Below are 27,618 nucleotides of genomic sequence, written 5' to 3' on the forward strand. Positions count from 1 at the left end.
ATCTGACTCTGATGTGTTGGGCCTAGTCTCTCCCCAAGCTGAGCTCAAACTCAGACAGTGTCTTGCAATACCCACATCCAGTGCCAAGCTCTTGCTGCCATTATTGCTGCCACCATCAGACTCTGGGTGACTTTGTACTCTTGGGGAAGGCTTCAGAAAATTCGAACAGTGACTCAGCTGTAAAACCCACAGGAGCTGGCATAGAAGGGTGAAAGTGGAGAAAGTTAACAATCGGTCTAAAAATATTACTGCTGATTTGGTCGCCTGTACCCTCTGAGGAAGCATTAATGAGATGGAACCCTCTGCCAGGTCCTCTCCCCCCGCCCCCCCCGCCCCCGCCCCGTGACTTCCCTGAGAGCTGTCTGTAGCTGATGCTGATTCTTGCCAGCATGTGAGTGGGGATGAGTGCCTCTGCCCCAGGAAGAGCACACTGCTTTTCTTAGTCACTTTTGGAAGATACAAGTGCCATGCGCTTGGCCACCGGGGCTGGAGGGACTTGGTAAATCTCAGGCTTCCTATGGTCCCCGAATTGTGGAGTTGAGGAATACAGCGCAGAGGTCAGGGCCTTGGCTCCCATTGAAGGGTGACTATGGACTTCTCTCCCACACTTCCCACCCCCCAAGCCATCTGGGTTAATACTTGACATCTGGCCTTGGTGAAGCTCTGTGCCCTGTGATGGGAAGTGGACTTCGAGATAAGTTACTGGCCTGCAGCATAAGTGACCTATCACTTCCACTGTTTTAGGTTATGAAGCTTTTCCAGTAGATACACTTCCTACTTCAGGTTAGGAAGAGGGAAACGTTATCAATTGCTAGCTGTTTGGCTCCTTCCCTCCTGATTCTCAGCTGCTAAGGATCGGTGCTGGCCACCCAGCAACCTTACGCCAAGGGAAGTAGGGTCTCAGGGCCTGAGCCGAGAGCAAGACCGGTTCCATCTCTTGAAATGAGGTCCTACCTTCCCCAGAAGCTTTTCCTTTGGTCTGTAGACATTCAAAGAACTGCCTGGCCAGGTCTTGTGTGAGTTGACAATTTAGGGGCAGTCGGGTCACTCCAGGGCATTCTGACCGCGGGTGGCAGTTTCCAGAAACCTGGCTCTTTCTGTGGGTTGAAGGAAATATCAAAATACCTGGAAAATCCTAGACCTGTTTATACTAGATTTTCTTATCTTCCCTGTATCTTCTAGACCAACTCCTGCTATATTCTTGGCCCCTTCCACTGTAATATTTGCAGGAAACTGCATGGAGGTGCTGATGTGACCTAGGTGGTATTAATCCCGGGGCACCCAGACCTTATGTCTGCTAGATGGCATTGTCCCTTTCTGAGCCATCAGAATAGCCTTTCCCCTGTTCTTCTATGTGGCTGGGATGGTGTTCAGCGAAGCACTCTTTCCTGCTCTTCGTACTTGAATGTGGAAGTGTGTATCCATGGCTGCAAGGATCCCAACAGATGGCAGGGAGGTGCCTCTTTCATCTTGCCCTTCCTCAAGCAGAGTAGCTGTCTTCCGCCTGTACCTATATATGTTTAGTTCTCTTTGAAAAAAGTATTGGAAGCCAGCGGAAGGAGCATTGTCACAAATTGGATGTGGCAAGTAACCACCTCTCTCAACCTCTGTTTTGGTGATGGGCTGGGTTGGGATGAACTGAAATTTTTTCCCCTAGTTCCAAGTTGCCTCTAAGTCAGTATTGCGTCCTTAAGTTGAATAACCCTGGTGGAAGGGGTGTAGCCTTGGGGAGCATACTGGCTGCAAGCGATGTGATGCCCCCTTCCTTCCAGTACTACTTAGCAGACACTGATCACCCGCTCTCTGCCAGATGTTGAGCTGATTACTGTTGGAGTGGGTTGGCATGCTTGGCTGAGAAGGCAGAACTTTGTCCACATATGTGCCTGCAGATATTCATACAAATGTTTTTGAGGTTTTAAAAAGCTTGTTTAAAAGAAGATTATTTCTTCTTCTAGGCAGAGGCTCGAAAGGTACTTAATTATCATCCCCCTCCCCTCCCCTGCCACCCCCGCTGGGGATTCTAGGCCCTATTACTTGTACTTGATTCTCCTTTTCAGGCTAGATCCAGTTACCTTTAAAGAGGCAGAGAAAGTCCAGTGGGAATTGACTAGTTTTCCTTCGTGTCATTTAAAAAAAAACTTTCTGTTTGGGAATAACTTCAGATTTACTAAAGTTATAAAGTTATACAAGGAATGCTTGTATTTCTTTTATCTGGATTCTCCTATTGTTGACATTCACCTTTATCATTTGCATGTTCTCTTTCTCTCTCTGTCTCTACATAAGTTTTTCCTGAACCATTGAGAATAGAGATGTTCTTACATAACAAAGCCGTTCTCAATTCCAATCAACATAAAGTTGATCTAATACTTTCATTAAACTGTTGTTTGTAGTCCAGTTTTGTCACCTGACCCAGTAGTGTCCTTCGTGGCACTTTTCCTTCTCTCTTAACAGGTGTCTGCTCCAAGCAGTAGGTCCTAGCTCCCTTTGTTTTTGCCCAGTGTGAGCTTACAAAGTATTTTGGTTGTCTTGAATATTTTTCTCAACATTCAGCTTGCTCCGGTCAACATTTTTCCCAAAACTGTTACCACAGTCTGTACCACGCTTTTTTTTTTTTTTTTAAGATTTTTATTTATTTATTTATTTATTTGACAGAGAGAGAGAGAGAGAGAGAGAGACAGCGAGAGAGGGAACACAAGCAGGGGGAGCGGGAGAGGGAGAAGCAGGCTTCCCACGGAGCAGGGAGCCCGATGTGGGACTCGGTCCCAGGACCCCGGGATCATGACCTGAGCCGAAGGCAGACGCCTAACGACTGAGCCACCCAGGCGCCCCGGTCTGTACCGCCCTTATATATTCTTTGCTCCTTGTTACTATCACCCTCCCTCTCCCCACCCTGCTCCCCTCTGCGCACCCCACCGATGTTTTCAGAGATCAGACTCTTTGGAAAATGTCCTGGATAGCCACCGTGCTTTTGTTATTTTCGGTATTAGTTGCCATTATGCTCTACTAGAGCTGTGTTTAACCTACAGTTTTTAAGTCAACGGAAATAATGACATGAAACGTTTTTGGGGTGTGGTGAGGGGAACTGGTGAGAAGCTTGATGTAGCAAGCCTCAGGTTTTTCTAGATGAGTGCTTCTCAAACTTTAATGTGCACACAAACCTCCTGGGGATCTTGTTCAAAATGCAGGTTCTGATCCAGTAGGTCTGGAGTGGGGCCCATGATGCATTTTTAATGAGTTCCTACAGTGGCAAGGCCCTAGAGAAGTTTCAAGGCCTGGATGATTTAGATCCCAAGGCACTGACCTTTGGTAGGCTCAAGAGCTTTGTCAGTCAGTGGCTGATGGTCTTAAAGGAATTTGAACAAAAGAGAGGTGTTGAGAACAGGAAGACAAAAAGATGTAAAGTCCTGAGTATTAAAAAAAAAAATAAAAGTAGCTAGTGAAAGGTGCATTTCAGAAGATACAGCTCAGAATCAGAAAGAATTGGGTCCCATCCTGTCACTCACTAGCTTTTACTTACACCAATGCTTGCCCTTTGAGCCTTGGGTTCTCTTTTGTTAAGATGGGGTAATAGGACTTACTGCTTAGGGTTTAGTGAAGATTACTTACCTAAAGTGCTTCTAACAAAGCATCTGGCACATACTCTATGTGCAGTAAGTGGAAGTTGGTGTTAGTGAATGGTAGGAGCTTGACTGAACCTGGTCCGGACTGTAGAACAGATGATTGACCATGAACCATGGGCACTTAAGGAAGTGAGTTCATTAGTGGCCAATGTGGGTTGTCATGCCATTTTCTTTTTAGACAGGCTTATTATCACATTGAGAGGAGTGCTGTAGACGTAATTCCTCGCTTTTGCACAGGAATTTGACAGAGTCTCAAGATACCTTTGTGGGCATGGTAAAAAAAAAAAATTGCATGTTAGTTGAGGTGGATGGATTTGTGGCTGGTAGAACAGAAGTACCAGCAACGGTAGTGAACAGAAACTGATGGGAATGAGAAAAGTAGTTTGCAATGGCACCCAAGTTGCTTTTTGACTCTTCCAAATATGCTTTTTTTTTCAAAACCTTGGGTGAAGACAGTTACTGTAGCCCATATTTATTGTCCTTGACACCCCCAGACACAAGCCCTTTGGGCCAGCCATCCTCTCTTGAGCTTTTTTCTGCTGCTTTATGCTGTGTTTCCCTTGAGAACTCGTGGGGCTCCCTACAGTGCCGTACCTTTTTCTAGGACTGACACACAGCTCTGTGTCTTGTCTTTTCCTGGGGAATGCCCCCTCTGACCTGTGCATTTGCTGGGGGCTTCTCTTCAATGGTGCTGCTTTGTCAAGCGGGAGATGAGGTAGCCTCATCTACCACTTACCTCAGGGCCATTCCTTTTGTTGTTCCTTCCAATTTCTCAGTTCTTTCCTTCTCTGAGGATCTCAGTGTTTGTTGGTTTTAACCGCAGGCCCAGTTATCACCATGAGTCCCTTTCATCTCCTTATGGATGTCCTGTCCAGCCTCTCATACATTCTATGTCAGCCCACCGCTGGTCACAGTCCTGCGTCTTGCCATCCTCAAAGCTCAGTGTTCACCGTCCCACCACCTCCTGTTTCTTCTGTCTGTCCCTTATCCCGCTTGCAGCTCTCAGCACACTGAAATGGCTGGTTTGCGTCTGCATCCACTGTGTTGACCCGTTTCTGTCTTTCACCTGCACTGCGTGACCCATCCTTCCCCTCCCCTGCAGCTGTTTCCATCAGCTCTTGTTCCACTTCCTCCTTCACAGCCCTGTATGGGTCCCGTGTGGTGAGAGTGGCCCATCGAGTGTAGACATAGTCTCTCAGCTGGGCCCCGGGTTCAGGGGGGGCCTTCCTGTCAGCCGCCTCGGCCACCCCCACAGCAGATCTTCAGTGTCTGCCTGGTACCTTCACGGTGAGGTCTGTGCGCCCAAACTTGGTTTTCAAAGCTCTGTATGATACCCTGTTATTCGGCACCCTACACTTCTGTAAAATGTGAAGGAAGATGAGGCCCTCTAGGGCATTAGTACCATTTTAAGGCCAATATGTATGATCCACTAGTTTTCACAGCACTTTTATGCCAGGTTTTGCAGCACCAAGAAGCAGCCTTGAATAAATCTTCACACCTCCTGCCTTCTCAGGGCACGAGCTCAGGGCCTTGGATTTTGTGCGTCACCGAGGCAGCGGCTTGTCAGGAGTATTTGAGAAGTTTAACAAGGATTATTTCTGCTGGACGTCGGAATCCAAGCATTGAGAGACGCTTACTTTGAGCATAGGGTTACCGGCCCGTGCTTAGAAAATTGCTTTCAAAGGCCTAGTTAAAAGAATGTTTTCTTAAAAAACAAAGTAATTTTGCCGTAGGTGGTGCAGCCCCCCCCCCACCGCCCCCCAGCACACACGCGTATCAGACTGGCTAGAATGAAAAAGACTGAGCGTACCAGGTGGGGGCCAGGATGTGGAGGGGACGGAGACTCTCTTCAGTGCCAGGAGGAATGTAAAGTGGTACATCCCTTTGGGAAACCAGTGTGACCGTTTCTTTAAGAATCCAGGATATATTTACCAGAATAAAATAAACACACACATCCACAGTATCCCCTGCACTTAAAAAGTTAAAGGTACACCCGCCTTATCTTCATCTTTGGGTCACAGGAGACGCACTGGTCTCCTCTGGCACGTGCGCTCTGTCGTGAACGGCGTGTGTGTGTGCCCCCCGAAGCCTGCTTTCACTGTGACTGCGTGTGAGGCCTGGAGGGGTTCATTCCTGCCACTTCGGACCGAGCACAGGGACACACACATGCACACGCACAGTACTTTGCACAGTACTTTGGTTTCACCTCACAGCCATTTTGAGGTGGACATTTTCCCCTGTCTTCTGGTGAAAACATTATCTGGTGAACGCTTCTTCCCTAGCCTTCGTGCTGCCATGCTTCATGGCAAAGCCCTTTTATTCTTCATCCTCGTGGATGAAAGGCATGTTTTCCTTTGGATTCCTTATGTCTTCAAGGCCAGGGGTGGAAAGATGTTGTCCCCTTCTTCCACTTTTACCTCCCTTATGTCTTCTGGCCTTTGCTTCACTTTTTTTTTTTTAAGATTTTATTTATTTGACAGAGAGAGACAGCACAAGCAGGGGGAGCGGCAGAGGGAGAAGCAGGCTCCCCACTGCACAGGGAGCCCAGTGCGGGGCTCCATCCCAGGATCCTGGGATCATGACCTGCCAGGCGTCCCCTTTGCTTCATTCTTTTTTGCCGTTTGGTATTTAAATATTTATTGTGTGCTGGGCACTGCTCTGCTGAGCACTTTCCATCTGCTGTCTTAGTTATTGAACCCTGCCGACGAAGCTATGAAATAGTTGCTATTCCACTTGAGACCTTATGGAAAATGAGGACTCCACGAGCTTAGCAGGGCACACAGCCACAGCGGGGTGGTGTCGGACCTAGGGTTCCAGCCCAGGTTCGTCTTGAGCCAGAGTGGGCTTAACCACACTGTCCTTCTGCTTGCACCCTCAGTGTCTGCAGTTCAGGAGTGAATAGCAGAGTCTGACCTGCAAGCACTTTGTGTGAGGGAGCTTTGCAGAGGAGACGGCCTGCTCGTGTTGAACCAGACTGGTGGGGCGTGGCATGAGATTCTGTCACGGAGCTCTAGGTGGTGTTAGAAAGGTGGGAATTCTTTGAACAAAGACGTTGGCAGGCGGTAAGGAAGGAGTGTGGTTTGGGCTTCCTAACTGTGCTGAAGGTATTTCTCAGGGAGCACGGCGTGCGCGTCCAGACGTTGATAGTAGCCGTGACCAGCGTTCCTGCTGGCACAGTTTCCCCAAATACTGGCCCTGAGCCTTGAGTCTGGGTGGCGGAGAGCAGTTCTGCTGCTGCGGCAGGAACTCTGGCCTTCAGAAAGCCATCCTGGACCTGCCCCTCGCGGGCCCTGGTGTCTGCCCGTTACCCTCTCCCTGTGGTTCTGTCGTGCTTCAGTGATGTGCCTGCGTGTGTCTTCTCGGGCAGCCGTGGGAGGAAAGGGAGGGACTGCTGTTTGGGAAGGAGACGAAGAGGTCGTGAGACTTCTTTATTTTTTTTTTTTCTTTCTTCCTAGTACTGAGCATGCTTCACAACCCACTGGGCAATGTCCTGGGGAAACCCCCCTTGAGCTTCCTGCCTCTGGACCCCCTTGGATCTGACTTGGTGGACAAGTTTCCAGCACCCTCAGTTAGAGGATCCCGCCTGGACACCCGGCCCATCTTGGACTCCCGTTCTAGCAGCCCCTCTGACTCCGACACCAGTGGCTTCAGTTCTGGATCGGATCATCTCTCAGATTTGATTGTATGTAACTTGTCGGGCAGTGAGGTGGGCAGGGCGAGTGAGCGTGCCGTGGGAAGCGTGTCCGTCAGAGTGCTGGCGGGAGGTGGGATGATGGAATCGGTGTAGAGAACCTTCACCTACCACAGAGGAGACGATGCCTTATACACACACTGAGCAGTACCTTTCAGGACTCAGGCAGCGGACTCTCCTCTTACAAGTTACTTCAAGGGCTTTGAGAAATAATTTGAAGAGTTAATATGGGAGTCCTGCATTGTTCTCTTTCTTGATCTGTTTGGTTGTTTCCTTGAGCCTTGAAACAGTACTGTTCATGTACCTCTACGTGTGTTATCTCAAGATTTCTAAGTGAAGATTTTAAAAATCACACGTTAGTCATTATCAGAACTAGGATTTTAATCCAGATCAGACTGACTGTAGCTCCTCTCTTCTCTTTACTGACCCATGCCACCTCTCTGCGTGAGGCCACGATGAATGTATGAACTCAGTTAATTTACGTACCACATGCTCCTTCTCCACAGCCATGTGTGACAGGAGGGGCACCTGCGCTGAGTAGGATTGGTGGGTGGATTAGAATAGACGAGGGACAGGGGACGGGAGAAGTAAATACATGGGAATGGCAGTGAGAAACCATCCTGAGATAAAATACAATTTCAGGTGCCTTCTGAGCCTGACTTTCTGCACTGCCAAACCCCCTCAGCCGACTGTTGAGTGAATACGATGGCTTCTTTTCCTACCCTCCTCTCTTCTGTATCCAGGACTGGTAGCGTTGGATGTGGTTCGTTTCTCATCCATTGCATGACCTTTTAGGACCCACCTGGTCTCCTGTCAGCCTGTCCTAGAATACGAAACTTGGCGTTGGTGTTCCCACTGCTTGTTGGTTTTATCTGTTCAGGCCATGTTTCCAGAAGGGTGACCACAAGCAGGTCCCTTTGATTCTCTGGACTTCAGTTTACTCCCCTATAAAATGCTTCTGGTTCTACTTATGTTATTCAGATGGGGCTCAGTCTTGGAAATTTACCGCATAACTAGCTTTGATATTTTGGGATTTTGTTGAAAGAATTTTCTCAGATACCCAACCTCAAGGGTTAATTGAAGGGTTGTGGGCACACAGCTCACAGAAGAGGGAAATAGAGGCAGTATTTGAACTTATAGGAAATATTCTGAGTAGTTTGTGTTTTTTTGATAATGTGGAATCATTTTTACGCACTTAAGTTAGTAAAAATTTAGAGCTTTGACATAAGCTTATAGTGAAAGCCGCACTCTCCTATGTTTCTGATAGAAAGCAGAACCCTCCTAGAAAGCATTTTGACATTTTACATCTAGGAATTGGACCCAAAAAAAACCACACAAAGTAAGAAGAAGCTATACCTTAAAGTTTGTTATTTATAATCCTGAAAACTTGGAATGTGTCTAAATGTTTAACAGTAGGGGAATAGGTTAGTGAAATGTAGCCTGTTCCCTAAATAGATTATCATAAATTAATTAAAAATGATCATGAAGACTGGGAAATATGAAAAAAAATGTTGAGTTGGGGAGAAAAGGATTTGTTTAAATTTTAGTATAAGAACAGCTAATAAAAATGCATCGGAAGAAAATACATAGAAGAAAATATCAGAGCTAAATGGTATAATTTCTATATAGAATGTGATTATTACTTTTATAACAAAACTGTCATTTAAAAACCCGTATCTTCCTTTTTCCTCCCCTAGTCCAGCCTTCGCATTTCCCCTCCCCTGCCCTTCCTGTCTCTGACGGGGGGTGGTCCCAGAGACCCTTTAAAGATGGGGGTTGGGTCCCGGATGGACCAAGAGCAAGCTGCTCTTGCTGCGGTCAGCCCCTCCCCAACCAGTGCATCCAAGAGATGGCCGGGAGCTTCTGTGTGGCCGTCCTGGGACCTCCTCGAAGCTCCCAAAGACCCCTTCAGCATCGAGAGAGAGGCCAGGCTGCACCGGCAGGCTGCAGGTGAGTGTGGCCGTGGCCTTGCCTGGGGCCTGAGGCCTCCTTCTGGGCACAGGAAGTAAGTGACCTTAGTTCACAGACTGGTGAACTGTCCAGAGGGGACTTGGTTGTGTGGTGAAGTCTGTGGTCTGTTCTGTGTGCTAACGGGACAAACTCAGGAACTTCTCTGAGGCTGAGCAGAGAGGAAAGAGGCTGTGCCCGTATGGGGTTGGACCCACCTCTCTGTTGTGCTCTTCCATGGAAATCGGCTATGTATGAGTGTTGCTTTTGGTTCTTTCACGGGTGGGTGTATTCAGGAGAAACCCTGGAAGTGATGCCCAGGATTTTGTCTGCCTCTCCCCTTTCTAATTCAGAGACCTGTCAGACATAACCCATGCTGGAGCTTTCTTCCCCGAGGCTTTCTGATTGGTCTACTCAGGGATGCGCTGTGGGGTAGGTGGTCCCTGTGTCAGCCTCTAAGGTAAGGGATGTCCTGGCCTCTCAGGAACCCTTAGGTTCTGTCATTTAAGTTCTCCTAAACACGTATTGAATCTGTTCCTCATCTTATACCGGTACTTGGAAGTAAAGAAGTCTTAGTAAGTTGTTCACCGACGCTTCAGGGAGATGCTTCCTGACAGCTCTTCAAGGTTCTGGAGTTGATGACTAAGTGAATGTTCAGTTTCTCCATCCATTTGTTTCTATGGGCTTCAGTTTGTCTGTCTTTCCCGTCATAGAGCTGGACCTGATCTCATTCTCCTGATATTTCTGCCACCCTGTTCACGTAATGGTTTTGGCAACCCGTGTTTGTACTAGTGCCATTGTTTGCCTAAGAAATGACATTACCTTGCTTTTGGATGAGGCCCTTATATTGATTTATGTTTTTGTTTGCAAAATATTGCTGATGGTCCCCAAGTTCTTGGCACAGCAATACATTGGGCCTGTGCCTTTTAAGGAATGAGCTTCCACGTCATTGTCCTGGATGGACGTGATGGTTGGTTTCGTTGGCTCTCTGCCCCAGTGCTGAAGGACTAAAATGGGCAAGGACCAGTCAGTCCCCACTGATCTGGAAAGGTACAGACTGAGATGGGCCGAAGGCCAAACTGGACGCCAAGAACAGAGAGGCCTCTAGAAGTTTTCAGAATGGCCAAACGGAAGATGGTTTCTACTCTGTACAGCAGAAGGGGTTTCCTAATGAGGTGTTTGAGTCAGAGAAACTTCACAGTAGGTTTAGACAAACATGCATTTGGTATAAATAGGAAGCAGGGTGGTTGGGGGGAAATCTGCTCTCTAACAGGGTTGGCATCAAGGAAGGCCCAGTGTCTGTTCAGGTGCTATAAAGCTTGCTCTGGCAGTGATGGGACATGGTTCTGAGTAGGGGAGCAGTGGAGACATTCTTGTCTTGTTGGGTTGCTCTTGCTGGTTCTTACTGGCAGTGTCCTGACTTCTGAGACGGAGTTCAGAGTGAAGACCAGGAAACAGTAGAATGTTCCTCGTTGGAACATTTGGGGAGAAGGCCAGTTTGGACCAGTAAGCCTGTCGGACATTGTATACAAAATTGCTTTGTTGATTTTAAAGTAATTAGAAATTTAAATTAATTAGTATTGTAAGCCATGACTAGATAAAGCTGCTTTGTGGTTAGCTTATTGATCACATGTTTGAAAATAGCTTGGGTTGTGATCATTTTTACCCTACACATCTGCTTTGCTCTTCCTCTCTGTTTTAGTGGAGACAGAATTAGTGATTTAGAATTGTCACACTGGGCTGACTGGTTTGATGAGGGGTAAGGTTTCTTGCCTTTCAGAATATTCATGGATGTCCTCCCAGGCAGCCAGGCTGGGACCATGTCCTGTCTAGTTCTTCCTGGATAAGTTCATCCCAGAAAAGATCAGTGACTTTGTTGATCCTCTGACCCATTTCTCTCTCTCTCGTCCACCAAAGCTGTGAATGAAGCCACCTGTACCTGGAGTGGCCAGCTTCCTCCCCGGAACTACAAGAACCCCATCTACTCTTGCAAGGTGTTCCTAGGAGGTGTTCCTTGGGATATTACGGAAGGTGAGCAGCCTCTGAGACCTGCTGCTTCAAGCACTGAAGGTGGGCGTGTCTCTCAAGAGCATTAAACTTGGACTTGAAGCCAGGGCTGAAGCTGGGCCCAGGCATAGGGTGTTGCAGGAGTGGGGGGCAGGGGTGCATTTCATAAACGCCCATATTGCTTCTGTAACTGGTGCTCACGCTTGTCACCAGGCCCAAGGTCAACTCTGAGTTGTTTGTCAAGGGAGAGAAGTCTGGGAGAAGAGTGGTCCTGCGCTTGCGCCTTCCTGGGCGGGGCGGGAGGGTGTCCCTCAGTTTCCACCATTCTTTTCCATCTCCCTGCAGCTGGATTGGTTAACACCTTCCGTGTTTTTGGCTCTCTGAGTGTGGAGTGGCCTGGTAAGGATGGCAAGCACCCCCGGTGTCCTCCCAAAGGTAATATGCCTAAAGGTAATACAGACATGGTAGGAGCTTTTTTTTTCCCCTCCCTAGTACGTAATTGCACTGAGGGATGCTGGGCTGTCCCAGCTGCATGCTGGTAATGTGGTTTGGGCACTCCAGAGCACAGAAGTTTGAGCTGTCGGCACTCCTCTCCAACCCAGCACATCCCTCTGCTTCCTTGAGCTAATGTTCCCTCTGTCCACACTTACGCTGCAGCCAGCTGCCTGTGAATCCTGCTGTGTGCAGCTTCCTTGTGCACTTCCCTCCAAACCCAAACCCCGGCAGCACTTCCCTCCAAACCCAAACCCCGGCAGCTACTTTCCTCTCAAAATGAGGCGATCAGAAAGCTTTCCTTTTCCTGCCTTTCTTGCCCAGTTATATTGTTGCCTGACCTAATTCTGAGATCCCTTTGGAGTTGGCAGGAATGAGGACCAAGCATCTGATTCCTCACTGGTCTGAAATGAGATCCCCTCCCTGTAGAAAGGAGCAGGTGCTATTTTCACTCTGCCCCATCTTCACTGAAAATGTTCCGATGAACTGAACCAGTGGTCTAACTAGGCTTTTAAAGCAATACCTCCGTGCCCCAGCAGACCGGCCACAGACCTGCTGTCCTCCCTGCCCCACAACAGCCTGGCTCTGCTGCCCAGAACATGCTGTGTGTTCTGGGATGAAGAGCTGTGTGGTTAGGATGGGATCCTGTGTCCCACCTTGTCCTTTCCCTCCCTTGGGTGGGAGATGGTATGCTTCTCCCTTGCTTGGCCCGGCCATCTGACCCAGCAAGTGCTTCCATTCAGAAAGACATTCCAGGAGTAGGACAAACATGTATCTTACACATGAGGCCATTTTTCTTGGAAGAAACTCCCTACTGCAAAACCAAGGCTGAGGAGTAACCACCCCAGGGATGTTAATGCTGTTTCTCCTTTTATCCGGAAATAGGGTATGTGTATCTGGTCTTCGAACTAGAGAAGTCTGTCCGGGCCTTGCTTCAGGCTTGCTCTCATGACCCGCTGAGCCCAGACGGTCTGAGTGAATATTATTTCAAGATGTCCAGCCGAAGGATGCGCTGCAAGGAGGTGGGTTAGCACGATGTCCTCTCTGGGTCAGGGTGCTTAGTGCATGAGGCAGTGGATTTCCTGGGGTGGGTGAATACGTGGGCCGCGGGCGAGCATTCCTCCTGAGACAAGAAGGCTGCGCCTCCCATGTTACAGTAAGGACAATAAAATCCTCAGTTACAGTAGAAAAACAAAAAACCTTGCGGCCTTACTGGTATATGTGTGCTCCTGCCTGTGAAGATCAGACCATGTCCCAGCCCTTACTCTAGCCAACGTCTCTGTCCCAAACGTCTGGTTTTCAAAATAAAATTGAAAATAGCAGCTTTCTCTACTTGGAATTAACTGATAATCTACAGCTGTTTCTCCCTAGTCCTGCCCTCAGGCTGTGCCTCCCGATCTCCCAGTCTGTGGTGGGTAAATCCCTCCTTAGCCTACACCATCCACAGAGCACCTCTTGGCTCCCATCCAGGGCTTCGTCAGTGATGTGCGTTCCTCCATATGCTTCTCTGTGTTTACGCCTTTCCTGCTCACGGCCTTGTGTGCCCGTGCCCTCAGCATCATGGGTCTCTAGCAGTGTCACTCCACCTGTGACCCTCACTGCTGGGGCTGCCAGGGCCCTTCCTGGGTCCTCTCTCAGACTTACTGAGTCAGTTTGGGAGGAGCGTCAGAACCTCCACTTTGGACCAAGCTCCACAAATGGTCCTAGAGGGTGATGTCTGAGAACCAATTGTCAAAGGAAGTTTTACGCTCAGGAATCAGTGTTGTTTTTTTTAAAAATCTGGTTCCAGAGAACATCACTTCTGATTTAATATATCTGAACCTTCGTTTCCTCATCTATAAAATGGGGACTTGCAATGCTTATTGTAGTAAAAAGGTCAGCAGTTGCCAGGGGTTATGGAGGAGGGATGGACGCATAGGTGGAGCTCGTGATTTCTAGGGCCGAGAAACTACTCTGTGTGATGCTCTAGTGGTGGCATCATGTCATTACACATTTGTCAAAACTCAGAATGTACAACAGACACCAAGATTAAACCCTAAGGTGAACCATGGACTCTGGGTGCTGACGATGTCTGGCGTAGGTTCCCCGATTGCAGCGCGGGCCCCACTCTGGTCAGGGCTGCTCGTCGTGGGGGAGGCCGTGCATGCACTGGAGCAGGGAAAAGGTGGGAGCTCTGTGCTCGCAGCTCAGTTTCTCTGTGAACTTAAAACTGCTCTAGGAAGTAAAGTCCGTTAAAATCTGTAGGGTAAAGGCGAAAAAAAAACTGAGATGGTCACATTGGATTTACAATTAAATAATCCAAGTAACAAAGCTGGCTCATTATTTTATAGATGTTTCCTGATGTTAATTCATATTCTGTCTTAGTGGCAGGGTAAGTTGGTCTTGCGGCTGCCCTTTCTCGCTGCGTGGGGCTCATGCAGCTCTCCCACCTCATTACACTCTAGGACTTGGTTAACCTGCTCCATCGTCCCTGTCCCCTGCTTTCACGGTGAGAGGCTGCCACGGCCATACCCCAGACCCCTGGCCCTCCTCAGTGCCCCCTGCCGGCACCTCCCTGTCTCCTGTCCCCGGCTCGTCACCCTGCAGTGATTCCCTGCCTGACTCTGGTGCGCTGACTCTAGGCTGTCCTGGTTCTCCTTCCTCTCAGACTCTTCTCTCCGTGTGTCCCCTCCCTGCCACCAGTGCCGTCAGTATTGGACTCTCTTCTCTCCCTGACACTTCGGTCACTCACTCCTGTGGCTCTGCTCTCACTTTCAGACCCACACTCCCCTCTCCAGCTTCATGTCCTCCTTGAGCCCCACCTTCCTGTGGGGCCTTTCTTGGGGATGTCCTGTAATCCTGGACTCTTGTGCTTAGGGTAAGAAAAAGCTTGGAAAGCTTGCTGGCCCCTGGGATGTAGACCAAGATGGTGGTAATTCTCCCCATGGGGGTGGAAAAGCAAAGTGGACTTTTTCATCTTCCCGTGAAATGAGTTTTTCTTGGTAACTGCCATCAGGCGCTCATCCCAGGGTCTTCTAGGCCTGGACCCTCTCAGCCCCGACTCTTCATTCTTCCGCCAGGCCCAGGTGGTCTGACTTGTGCAGCCTCCTCTGCCGAAGAATCTTCTTGGTCTTGGCCTGTTCTGTGCCCAGCGCCACCTGGACCTCCAGGTCCTCATCACCTGTCCTCTCAGCTGTGGCTTCTGCCTCAGATCTCTTCCTGCTTCGAGACTTTGCTGTTGTCGGATCTTCACAGATTAACTTTCCAAAAACACCAGGCATCTGTCAGCTCACTTCCTCATGGAGTCTTCTGCCTGCTATGCCAGATTTGGTTCTAGGTCCAGGGGACTCAGGGGCAAAGGACACGGTGAGGCCCTGCCCTGCTGCGACACTGCCCTGTGAGCCATCCGCCCTGCGTGTCTCCAGTTACTCCCACCGTCCCTGGCACACGCCCACTCGTGCGCACACTGGGCCAGTAACGGTCTCATTGGGGGACCTCGAGCAATGCCCCCCTCTGTCCTTGCAGTTCTTACCCTTCAGGTTCTGAGTCCTTCCTGCCCCGGGGACGCCATGGTCTCTGTGGCTCTGTGGTCTGCTGGAATGGCACAGCTGACGGTCATACAGAGTGCTGGCTTCCTGGGTGTGACGGTCGGGACTGTTCCGCTTGCTCTCCAGGAGGAGAGGCTGCTGTTCGACTTGTTCTCCCCATTTCGGACACACAGACTCAGTGAAACCCAGCTCTGGTTGGGGTGAGATGGCTGCTGAGTACCTGTGTGCCTGGGACTGGGCAATACACCCGCGCCCCCACTGGGTGGGCCTTGGTAGCCCCAGTTGGAGCGCCTCCCGGGCATGCGCCTCGCGATACAAGAGCCTGGCTCTCTCTGGCTCCCTGCCGGGGCTCACACACCTTTGGGTGGTTTCCAGGTGCAGGTGATCCCCTGGGTCTTGGCTGACAGCAACTTTGTCCGGAGCCCATCTCAGAGACTCGACCCTAGCAGGACGGTGTTCGTCGGTGCTCTGCACGGGATGCTCAACGCCGAGGCCCTGGCAGCCATCTTGAACGACCTATTTGGTGGAGTGGTGTACGCTGGGATTGACACAGATAAGCACAAGTATCCCATTGGTAAGTGTCCCACTTCTGTGGGAAAGCTTGGTGGCCCCTGGGACCTTGCTAGACCGAGATTCTAATACTTCCCACGGGAGTGGAGAGGGAGGCCTGACCCAAGTCTGCAGATCAGCATAGCATCGTTTTCTAGATAAGCCTTGCACCCACCCCTCTCCCACCACCTCCCACGAAGGGGAGAAAGTGATAGGAGATCATGGGAGGTGATAGGAGGTGAACGGAACTTTGGTTGGAAGCTCAGAGTTCATAGCCAAACCAGTCTGCAACGACAACAGATAATACTTCATTAAAAGGCCAGGACCTCCCTGAACTTGCCTGTTTTTTAATTAAGAGTTCTTGAAAAGTGGCCCTGTCTAGGACCAGAGACCAGGTAAGGCTGAAGGATGACGCCGGGTGACTCTGGCAAGAGAGTGTAGTCATGGCCTGTGCCCTCATCCTCGCTGAGAGGGGTCAGCGGCCCTAACTGCTGGGCTTTTGGTCAGCCCCCCTGAGAAAGGAGGTTCATTCCTCAGCCATAGCAGAATAATCTTGGTGGTGGGGTTTGGAGGTGGAGCAGAGCCTGAACTGTGTGATCAAGGCATGGCTAACCCACCTCCCCAAAGGCTTACTCTGCCCACCCACACTGAATCTGGTCGGGAAGGAGCACCATGTGCTCATCGGTGCTGCACCGCAGGCTGGGAACAGGGACTGGAGGCTGGGGGCAGAGGGAGCGTTTGGCAGGATGAGTCTTCTTCTGGCTTCCTCGCTAGATCTCTGGAGTGCCTCCAGGCCAGGAGGGGTTTGCCTGCTGCCCTCCCTTCAGAGAGGGGTTCTCTGTGCATCTTGGTTCCCACTCTTAACCCTGCCTGTGCACCAGAGGAGTCTGTGCCTGCCCCCATCTCACTCCGCAGATCCTTCTCCCACTCCTGAGTGGTCTGTGCCACCGCAGTCTACGTAACTACATTGTTTAATAAATGGGGTGGCTGAATGCTTAAAACATGGCTAGTGCCATGTGTTCAAATGGTAATATTTGGGATATATTGGGTTAAGTAAATTATATTATAAAAATTCCACCACTTTCTTTTCACTTAAATGTGGCTACTTGAAGACTTAAAATTACATAAGTATCTCACATGATATTTCCATCTGACAGCCCTGGTCTAGAAACAGGGTTTCCTGAGCGTTGACAGTAGCATTTGGGAGAATTTGGCTAGAGCGTAAGTTTGTTCTCTTGTTCCCAGGGTCTGGTCGTGTGACTTTCAATAACCAACGTAGTTACCTGAAAGCAGTCAGTGCTGCTTTTGTGGAGATCAAAACCACCAAGTTCACCAAGAAGGTGAGTGCACTGGTCTGTACCCTTACTCTGGGTCTTCACTCCCCAGGGCAGGCCTGAGGTTGGAGCCATTGTGGGCCAAGTGAGGTTGGGGTTGGGCGTGGCCTGGCCGTGGCAGGCTCAGGAGGGAGGGGAGCTGGGACCGCAGAGCCTCTTCAACATGTGAGGGGTCTGCTCACTGGGTGTTTGACCAGCATTGCTTGGGCAGCCTGGATTCCCATTCTCCAACCTGACCTGCGTCCTCTGAACACTTACCTTTTGCTGGGTGATCGAATGCTGGCATCTAATTTGCTGAGAAACCCATGCGGATGCAGTGATGTGTGTTGTTGCCTGCCAGTCTGGCCTTTCGTGGTGTGTGCATCTCTCCTCCAGGGGCTCTGTGCTCTGCCCGTAATCTTCTCCTTTACAGCGAGACACCCTGCACTCCTGTGTATATCTCAGTAATGTCCCTTCTCTCTGGCCCATTTGGCCTCCTCGTGGGGAGAGCCACTCATTCTCTTGTTTTTGCCTTTGTGTAGGTTCAGATTGACCCCTACCTGGAAGATTCTCTGTGTCATATCTGCAGTTCTCAGCCTGGTCCTTTCTTCTGTCGAGATCAGGTAAGTCCCCTGGGCACTTGAGATGTCTAGGAAGTCCCTGCCCTCGATTTAAAATTGTCATGCCACATTTGTCCCTAGGTTGGTGCTCCTGGGGTTGTCTAAGAAAGCACAAAGGAAGCAGCAGTCATGTTCCCTGATGGTCAGACCAGGGGAAACAAGCCCTTGGGAAAGCTTGTTAAGTCCTGATACCTTGGCCTTGCCCTTGCTTGTGGCATGACCACCAACAGGATGTCTTTGTGGATGGAAGGAACCTGGGTGGGTGTGGTCAGCAGCACCCGAGCCTGGCACAGTGGTTCTAACTCAGGCCTTTCTCCACTGATCTTTCCCCACTCAAGGACCCCTTCTTCACTTGTGAGCCTCTGGACTCTTCATATTTATACCTGGTTTCTATCCACAGTTGTCAGAAGTGGGCAGCTTTCTCTTGAATGTTCCTGGGTGGTGGGAGCAGGGCTCTGGGTGTGTTTGGGCAGTGTTTCTTTTTTTTTTTTTTTTTAAAGATTTTATTTATTTAATTGACACAGAGAGAGAGAGAGAGAGACAGCGTGAGAGGGAACACAAGCAGGGGGAGTGGGAGAGGGAGAAGCAGGCTTCCAGCCGAGCAGGGAGCCCGATGCGGGGTTCGATCCCAGGACCCCAGGATCATGACCTGAGCTGAAGGCAGTCGCTTAACCAACTGAGCCACCCAGGCGCCCCTGGGCAGTGTTTCTCATATGTTAAAACACACATTTGAGGATGTTGTTTAAATGCAGATTCTGACTCCATGGGTTTGGAGTGGAACCTGAGATTCCTTATTTTTGACAAGTTTCCAAGTGGTGTCATGTGGCTGGCCTGGTACCACACTTGGACAAGAGTTAGGGGAGGTTTGGGGCCTGTTCAGACACTAGCAGTCAACCATGCTTGGTTTTTTTGCAGTGGTGCTTATTGCTCAGGGTCAGAGGCTCCAGGTAGGTAAAAGTTAAACCGGAGGCTCCAAAGGGAGGAGGGTGTGAGTAAATTTGGTTGTTGGGCAAAGCCCAGAACAAGTATCTCTCTGCTGAGCCTCTTCTAGCAGACTTCTGGGTGTCCCTGTTGTTCACAGATGAACCCCATGTTCAGGTAATTGTTCAAAGGCTAGTGGGCTGGCTGAGGTTGCACGGCTAGCCAGAGGTAGGACCAGACTGGTGCATACCCCATCGCCTGTCCTCACTTAGTGTGAAGAGGAAGGCATGTTGCCCAGCATTAGGACGTGCAGCCGCTATCTTTGAATGTTCTCCTAAATTAGCAGCCATCTGATGCAGCTGCTCTGTAGGAGGTGAGAAGGGCCGGGACCTGACGAGCAGCCCTGGCGGTAGGAGAGCGTGCGGGCAGCTGGCCCCGTCTCTGCACAGTAGGAACCCCGCACGTTTGCTTGAGTTGGGCACTTAGTGGGTTTGCCACGGTTGGTCAGGCCTCCATCAGCAGGGAGAACGTTCCCTAAGACATGCTTTCTGACTGCATGGAGGCCGCCGGGAACCCTGCTCCCTCTGCAGCAGAGCAGGCAGCTCATGCCGGCCCCCTCCCCTCCGGTCTGACGCGCACATGGCTTCTCTCCTCCCCCCCCCCCAACCAGGTGTGCTTCAAATACTTCTGCCGGAGCTGCTGGCACTGGCGGCACAGCATGGAGGGCCTGCGCCACCACAGCCCCCTGATGCGGAACCAGAAGAACCGAGACGCCAGCTAGAGGGGCAGGCGTGCCCGGTGGCCTGTGGCGCCCAAGGCTGGCAGGTCAGGCAGCCGCCTGCACCCTCCTGCCCATGGCTACCAGGGAGCTGGCTTCCCAAGGACAAGGGAAAATCGTAGTCACCTTTGCACTTGCTGAATCTGTCTTTGTTTCTGCACTAATTAATGCACAATGAGTTCTGTCGGGTTTTGTTTTCAGGGGGTGCGCCAGGGCAAGGACCCTCTGGCTCACCCTCCAAGCGACTCTGTAGTTTTCCCAGATTTTAGTTCCTCATTTTGCCGATGAAAAGCAAAAAAGAACTACGTGTCTGGAAGGTATTGACACGATGCCTACATCTAGGTTTATTTATTAAAAGCGCTTTTTTACATTCCTTGCAATACTGATGGTGGTGATGCGCAGGTCTCGTTGGTTTCATTCTTGCAGTTGCCATACAGTGCCTTTCCATTTATTTAACCCCCACCTGAACGGCATAAACTGAGTGTTCAGCTGGTGTTTTTTACTGTAAACAACAAGGAGACTTTGCTCTTCATTTAAACCAAAATCATATTTCATATTTTACGCTCGAGGGTTTTTACCGGTTCCTTTTTACACTCCTTAAAACAGTTTTTAAGTCGTTTGGAACAAGAGATTTTTTTTCTTTCCTGGCAGCTTTTAACATTATAGCAAATTTGTGTCTGGGGGACTGCTGGTCACTGTTTCTCACAGTTGCAAATCAAGGCATTTGCAACCAAGAATAAAAAAATTTTTTTGGATTTGAAACTGGACCGGATAAACGGTATTTGAGCGGCTGCTGTATATAGTTTTAAATGGTTTATTGCACCTTCTTAAGTTGCACTTATGTGGGGGGGAGGGTTGATAGAAGTTTTTAATCACAAAGTCACAGGACTTTTTTTTCTTTTGTAACTGAGCTAAAAAAGGGCTGCTTTTTGGTGGGGGCAGATGAAGGCTCACAGGAGCCCTTTCTCTCAGAGGGGACAAGTACCCTTCCCTTATTTCTTTCATTTGAGAAGTGTATGAAGCAACAGTTGCAGTCACTGAAATGCTACTGGAATTTGAAAACTTGACTTTTTCTTTCTTCTTTTTTTAAAAAAAAAACAAAACAAAAAACCTACTTGCCCCTCTTTGGGAAGCTGTGTGCCAAAGAACCAGTGTCATAACCCGCCCTCCCTCCTGCTGAGCTGACGTTGCATTGTTGCATATCCCAGCTACTCTGTGGGTTTTGTGAAGCTGTGTGTGAAGTCTCTACCTCATTGTAGTATATGCGGGCAAGACTGCACTCTCCTACAGATGTGTGGAGTAAGCTGTGGTGTAGTTTTTTTGGCACATAATAAACACGTTGCAGCAGAGTTCTCGTGTGTCTCTCTGTGTCTGCGGTGTGGGAGCCGAGGGGCAGTAGGGGAATAAGACTTGAGAGTAAAAGTTCGTGTTGCCTTGGATTTTCTGTGATGGGATTCCAGCCCAGGTGGATGGTGGGGCCGTGGGGCGATCTGCCCTGTCAGTGCTTGCTGGTCGCTGCTGTGGTCAGATGCACCTCGGAGACGCCTCCCCAGGGCTGGGTAGCTTTGCTCCAAGCGTGAAGGGCCGTCGTGCTTACACTTCTCAAAGCTCCAGACCCAGCCTGGAGACCCTGGAGGCACAGCGCCTCAGGCACTTGTTCTCAGGCTCTGCCAGGCCTTCCTGGAACTTCCCGTGGTCTTGGACTCACCTGTGCTCGACCCAGTTCCTTTCTGAGGCGGGGAATTTACCTGCCGCTCTTCAGAGAGCCCTGTTAATTTGGGTTCTGTCACAGGCCCCCAGGATTTGAGGGGGGGTCCGCTGACGCTCTTCCAGGTGGGCTGTGCCTGGGCTGAGCCTCTGGATTCCGCTTCGGTCTGAGGTAGGGGGAAGCCGGCACAGCAGAGCATCCGCCTGGGGAGCGGGGTAAGAGCCCACGGGGGGGTGGGCAGTCCTGCGGCCGCGGCGGAGCGGCCTCGTCTTCTACTCGAGGTCCGGCTGGCAGATGGACGGGGAGCTTGCTGGTGGAGTAAGTCCTGCAGCTCCCTCAGGAGCGTGGGCGTCCCTTTCCGTCTCTGCTTTTTCTCCTTCCTGCAGAGGCCTCTCTCCCCTCCGTCCCCCATCTTGTCCAGGGCCCACTTCCGGGCAGAGGGCTTCCCGTCCTCCCCCCATTCCCAGGCCGAAGCCTGACGACGCTGGCGAAGGTGACCAGAGGGAGCTGAGGGAGGAGGCCCAGCCCCGTGCCCCTGAAGCCCTGCCGCCTGGCCAGTGCGGCCCTGCCTGGGGAGGGGCGCGGCGGCCGCAGCCGGAAGCCTGCACTGGCCGGAGGGGGCGCCCCGTGGCTGGGCTGCCGGCGAACTGGGCCCTCCGCCTCCGCGTCCGAGCGCTTGCTTCGTGGGGGGCGCTGGGACTAGCTCAGCAAAACGGCCCTTCCTGCCGTAGCGCTCACCCCTAGTTGGGGAAACTAAGACGAGTCACCATGACAAGCAGCTTAAAAAGGATGGCGATGCTAAGGACAGAAGGGGGAAGCCCCTCCGATGAGGTGATGCTTGAGCAAAGCCTTGGAAGCAACAGGATAACGTCTCCCGGTGGCGCCCTTCTCCCCAAGGCTAGAAAAGCAAGTCCCTGAGGCTGGGGGTCCTGGCGGGGCACCATCCTACCTCCTTACCTTTCCTCGCTCCCGAACCGCCGTCCTCAGGACTCTAAAGCCTCCCTCCGTCTCGCTGGCGTGTGCACAATACACGCACCCCTTCTAGTCTAGGGCACATCGAACGATCCTGCCTCAGAACCAAGAAGCAGAAGAAGCGGGCCGACACAACGCTGGGAGGGGCGGCAGCGGGGGCGGAAGCGGGCGCTGCGCCCACCGGGGGGCGGAGGCGGGCCAGGAGTTCGCCCCGCCCGCCGGGTGACGGCGGGCCCCCTGCACTTCCGCCCCGCCGCGCCGGGGGTCGCTGTGGAGCACCCGCGTCGGCTCTGCGTGTCCCGGGTAGCCGGAAGCGCCTTTCTGGCCGCGCTTTATAGGCCTCGCTTGTGCTTCCTGTTTCCTCTTTTACTATACCCGCCGACATGGTAGGTATCTTGGCCCGAAGCCCCGGTCTCCTACAATCGTCCTCCATCCTCTGCTTTCCGCGGCCCCCAGCCCTCGAGGAGGGGCGCGGGACCCCCGCGCCGCCGGCCTCCGCGGGCCGCTGGCCTCCGCGCTGAGCCCCGCGCTCCGGCGCTGCCCGGCCGGCCCTCCTCCCGTCCCGGGCTCAGCTCCAGCCCGCGAACCCCGCCGCCGTCGGAGGGCTGACCCGGCTCGCGGGTGACGCTGTGTTCTCCCGCCCGCAGGGCCGCGTCCGCACCAAAACCGTGAAGAAGGCGGCCCGGGTCATCATTGAGAAGTACTACACGCGCCTGGGCAACGACTTCCACACCAACAAGCGCGTGTGCGAGGAGATCGCCATCATCCCCAGCAAGAAGCTCCGCAACAAGATCGCAGGGTGAGCTGGCGGGCCTGGCGCGGAGGGGCGCGCTGCGGGCTTCGCTGCGGCCACGTCGGGGGCTTGGGCAGGCGGCGGGGCGGCGCGGGGGTTCGAGGCTTGGGCGGGCTGCGGTGAGCCGCGCTGTGCGCCCGGGCGCGGAGCCCCGGCCTTGTCCCTGCGGCGTCTGCGGCCTCACGGTGCTCGTGGCCGTGTGTCCTTCGCAGCTATGTCACACACCTGATGAAGCGGATTCAGAGGGGCCCGGTGCGCGGCATCTCCATCAAGCTGCAGGAGGAGGAGAGAGAAAGGAGGGATAACTACGTGCCCGAGGTAAACGTGCGGGGTCTGGCCGGTCCTCAGAGGTGGAGCAGGTTGCTGAGAGCCTTGAGAGGTCCCTCCGGCGAGTCCGAGGAAGGGGGTCTCATGCACAGAGCCCCCCGGCCAGCTGTAGTGCCCCAAATCATCTGCCTGTGTGATCGCCCCTTCTGCCCTGCTGGGGCCCTTGAGGTCCCTTCTGGCTCTTCCCAGCAGAGCCCCTGATGCTGTGCGTTGCATGGTTTGCCTTTGCGTGGCATTCCTGAGTCGTTCGCCTCCTGCCGAGGTTTTCTGCAAACTGGTTGGATGTGAACGAGGAGTTACAAAGGTGGAAGCAGAAGAGCAGATCCCTGGGACCTGGAATTCTTAAGCAGACTGCTCAGCTTGGGGGATGGCGGCCCCCACCCCCTGTTACTCTCCTTGAAGAATCTTGGAGAAGCGTGCAGAGAGTGAGAGATGACCCACTGATTGTTTGGGGGCCTGCCCTGTTCCTTCTAGGTCTCAGCCCTGGATCAGGAGATCATTGAAGTAGACCCTGACACTAAGGAAATGTTGAAACTCTTGGTAAGTGTTGGCCGAGTTCCTAAAGGAGGACTTTATCCCAGGTCGAGGACCATCGTACTTCTCTCCTCTCTGTAGTAGCAGGAGCTACGTTCTTCATACATTTCCTTTGTCCTCGCTGTGTCCCGAGAGGCACATCCTATTAGCTACTTTTCCTACCTGAGGAAATGTAACTTGAAGATTAATGGGTGGCAGGGTTGGGAACTCCGTCTACACTGATAACCACTGGACAGGCTGCCTCCAAAATGCGGTTAGCTAGTCGAAGGTGGAGATGGCCCTCCACAGAAGAGAGTTCCCGAAGCCATGACCATCCCCCCATGGCTTCCAGGACAACCCTCCTCCCTTCTCTCCTCCTGTTCGCTTCTTGCCTCTGTGGCTGCTCCTCACATTCGCCTCCTCCGTTCCAGCTCTGGTTGTCTTTTCATTTCACTCTCCGTGCCTCGCTCGGGGACTTCACTCCTTGTGCGTCTGTCTGCTGACCACTCCAAGGAACTGTGCTCTGCCTTCCCCATGCTTCCCAGATAGTTGAGCTGTGTTCCTGGGGCTTCTCTCTGCAGGGGTACGTAGTTGGGTGAAGGCAGCGTGGCTTCAGAGGCCAGTACACAGGGACTTGAAGCAGCTTCATTTTTTCTTCTTTATGATCATGAAATGTTTAAGACATTCAGAGAGGTAATGAACAAAATGAGCTTCAGTGTACTCACCAGCCAGTTTCAGAAAAACATTACCAGCATAGCTAAAGTCTGTTGTGGATAATTTTCTCCAGAAGTAATCAGTTCTCAATGCAACTTTTCAGTTTCAACTATAAAATTGGTCTTTGAGGATAAAATGGGAGGGACATTAAGTTCCAGGTATGTGCAGGCCCTTGGCAGTGGCATTAGTGATGCTTCCTACTTGTGTCAGGCCCTGGAAAGGAAGTGGAACTGTATGTGACCTAGAGCAGTGATTCTCAAAGGAAAAGATTTTGACCTTCAGGACGTTTGGTTGTCAGAGCTGTGGCACACTAGCAGACATTAATGGGTAGAGGCCAGGGATGCTGCTAAAAATCCTACAGTGTACAGGACAGCAGCCTTGTCTGGGGTTTGGGGTGCGTGTGCCTTCAGACTCCAGCAGGCTCCCTTGTGAGTTTGTTGCTCTGGGGCGGGGAGAAGGCCTCTGTTGGGTTTCTGCAGGTCCTGCCAGCCTGACCCCAAGCTAGTGGAAGCAGACAGGCATGGCCTGGCGGTGCTCCTGGGACTGACAGCACAGATCTCCCCAGTATAGCCACACTGAACCTGTTTTGTTGTTTTTCCAGGACTTTGGCAGTCTGTCCAACCTGCAGGTCACTCAGCCTACAGTTGGGATGAATTTCAAAACACCACGTGGAGCCGTTTGAATCTTTCTGCTGTGCTGTAATATCTTCAATAAACCTTGGACAACAACCTTGCCTGTGTCCTGTGTGGGTTGGGTGCCAGTAGTGCTCAGGGCAGGAGTTCTTTCTCAGGGAGAAATCCTGAAGAGCGCTCTGCAGTGCGAGCATCTGTAAGTGGCCTCTGGGCAGTGCCGGAGACAGCCACCCGGCCTCGTCCTGGCGGGCGCTGAGCACTAACCCTTGACTTCAGGTGGAAGTCGGGAGATGCTTTTCTCCTAGCCCTGCATGCCCTGAGTGTTTGATCCTCAGCCTCTCCCAGATACACACAATCTGGGCTAATGAGCCTGTCCTGAAAGGGGTGACACTCCTCACGTGTTTGAGGGTTGGGCTTTGCAGGTGGGAGATAGGATGGGTGGTGTCTGCCCAGTACCTGGCACATAGGAGATCAAGTGTGAGTGGAGGTGGAGGAGGGTCAGTGTAACTGGGATGCTCACTGGGTGGATCCTTGATGGGTCGCTCTGAGTTTAGGGGTCTGCTGAGGCTCTGAGTCAAAGAGAGGGCAGGGCTGGTGCCTGCTCTTTAGTGAGGAGAAGGAGCTGTTGTTCAGTTGGCGATCCACACATTTATCTGCTTTTCTGTCCAGGGCGGAGCTGGGCGTGTTTGCAAGCGTGGGTGTCGAGATCTCTGCAAGGAGGTGGGAGAACCCTTGCCCATCTGCTTCTGTGAGGCAGATAGATACAGCAAACAATGTAAAAATGTGTAACAATTTTGATAGGATTTCAGACTTGGAGAAAGGTTGCAAATAAATACAAGGAACTTCAAATACTCAGATCTACCAATTGTTCATTTTGCCCCAGTTGCTTTATACTGTGTGTGTGTGTGTGCGCATATATATTCGTATGCACTTTTTTCTGGTCTATTGAGGTAACTTAGAGTCATGTCCTCTTGCCCCAAATATTTCAGTGTCTGTTTCCCAGGAGCAAGGACATTCTTTTACAAAACCACAGTACAATGTTCAAAATCAGGAAATTTAACATTGATACAACCATATCAATTTTTGCCGATTTCCCAATGTCTTTTATAGTTCTTTTTCCCTGGTCCAGGATCCGACCCAGAATCACTGCACCTAGTGTTCATGTCCCTCCAGCCTCCTTTCCATGTCTTTTCATGACATTTTTGAAAAGCATTGTCTGACATTGTAGAATGTCCTTCAGTTTGGGTGGTTTCATGTTTCCTTAGATTTAATTTACCTTTTTCTGTAGGAAGACCCCAGAAGTGACACTGTTCTTGGCGCATCGAATTGAGAGGCGCAGGATCAGCTTGTCACATTTGTGATGTTTACTTCGAGCTCTTGAATTAAGGCACACCTGTCAAGTTTCTCCATTGTGAACTTTTCCACTTTGTAATTATAAACTTGTGGGGAGATTAATGATATTTTAAGTCCATGAGGAAGCTTTGTCTCATTTACTCACAGCAAACTTTTGTTTCCATCTTTTGGTGTGGGGTCTGGCGTTCCCAGCAAATACTCTTGCCTTCTCAACACGACCGGGCCTGAAGCCGGCCCCCCACCCCTTGGGTTTTGGTCCGCGGGGAGGAAAGGGTTGGCCTCTGCGTGGGCGGTGGTTAAGGAAAGGGTCAGACGTGAAGCTGGTTACCGGGGCAGCTCGCAGTGACGTTTGAGGTGCCGTTGCTCCTGGCCTGGGACCAGACTAGGTAACTAGGTCGGGGCTCGTACGGGAGCTGGGCGGCCCGCAGAAGCTGCTTTAGGCTCCGGCAGCGCCGAGGAGCTTCTCTAGGCCTGAGTACCTCTCTCTGTGGGGGAGGACAGGTGCTCCTCCCAACTTCGTGCGGCGTCTGTGGGCAACAGGTGGCCAGGCCCCGCCCCCGGGGGCTGGGATTGGCGCTTCCGGAGGTGGGCGGGGCCGACGCAGGTGCATCCCGCGAGCTCCGGGGGCAGCGGGGGTCCCCTCGGGGGCTTGGGTCCGACGATGCTGTCGGCATAAACACACTGGACAGCCTTTCGCCTCCCGTGTCAGGGAGACTCTGCTCCTTCACGATTGGACAGTGCTCCAGAAACCTTTGAAGGTAATTTTTTCCTATTTTTCTGTATCATCCTTGGCTATTTGGGTTAAGGGATAATGTACAGCACACACAAAAAAGGGAAATGACTGTCCTACAGATATCAAATGAACACAAGTTTTTTGTTTGTTTTTTAACTCAGTGAGGGAACAGAACATGTCACTATCAGTTCAAAGGAGAAGTCACAGAAGGACGAATGTGGAGTCAAGGAGTGTTGAAATGAATTTATAAATGGACACGAAACTGATTTTTTCCACAGGAATTAAGTCAACTGACTTCCTACCCAACAGAATTTATGTATTTGCACGTCTATAGATAAAGGATTCTTGGCTTGCTTTCAGGTATTTGCAAGTTACAGAGCTGTAAGTAGCAGGGCCAGGAAGGAGAAG

General features: G+C 51.3%; 2 protein-coding genes across 12 annotated transcripts in view; both read left to right on the forward strand.

Moving 5' to 3' along the window:
- Positions 1-20,814, forward strand: part of CPEB1 (cytoplasmic polyadenylation element binding protein 1) — a 93,851-nt gene extending 73,037 nt beyond the window's left edge. For 9 of the 11 annotated variants that reach the window (XM_078078837.1, XM_078078832.1, XM_078078833.1 and 6 more), the window contains 9 exons: positions 7,076-7,302; positions 9,009-9,261; positions 11,176-11,289; positions 11,611-11,715; positions 12,643-12,779; positions 15,660-15,858; positions 17,079-17,173; positions 17,689-17,769; positions 19,358-20,814. In XM_078078837.1, coding sequence (XP_077934963.1) covers positions 7,076-7,302; positions 9,009-9,261; positions 11,176-11,289; positions 11,611-11,715; positions 12,643-12,779; positions 15,660-15,858; positions 17,079-17,173; positions 17,689-17,769; positions 19,358-19,468 — 1,322 coding nt within the window. In that variant the 3' untranslated portion in view covers positions 19,469-20,814. The remainder of the gene's footprint in view (positions 1-7,075; positions 7,303-9,008; positions 9,262-11,175; positions 11,290-11,610; positions 11,716-12,642; positions 12,780-15,659; positions 15,859-17,078; positions 17,174-17,688; positions 17,770-19,357) is intronic. The other 2 variants (XM_036068732.2, XM_036068733.2) reach the window with 1 other exon arrangement.
- Positions 20,815-22,387: 1,573 nt separating this feature from the next.
- On the forward strand, positions 22,388-25,220 carry RPS17 (ribosomal protein S17). The gene is made up of 5 exons (XM_036068735.2): positions 22,388-22,531; positions 22,793-22,944; positions 23,151-23,256; positions 23,740-23,805; positions 25,094-25,220. Exons 1-5 carry the CDS (start codon positions 22,529-22,531, stop codon positions 25,172-25,174), a joined length of 408 nt encoding a protein of 135 aa, XP_035924628.1. The 5' UTR covers positions 22,388-22,528; the 3' UTR covers positions 25,175-25,220.
- Positions 25,221-27,618: the final 2,398 nt, after the last annotated feature.

Source organism: Halichoerus grypus, chromosome 8 (genome assembly GCF_964656455.1).
Source record: "Halichoerus grypus chromosome 8, mHalGry1.hap1.1, whole genome shotgun sequence".
NCBI lineage: Eukaryota > Metazoa > Chordata > Mammalia > Carnivora > Phocidae > Halichoerus > Halichoerus grypus.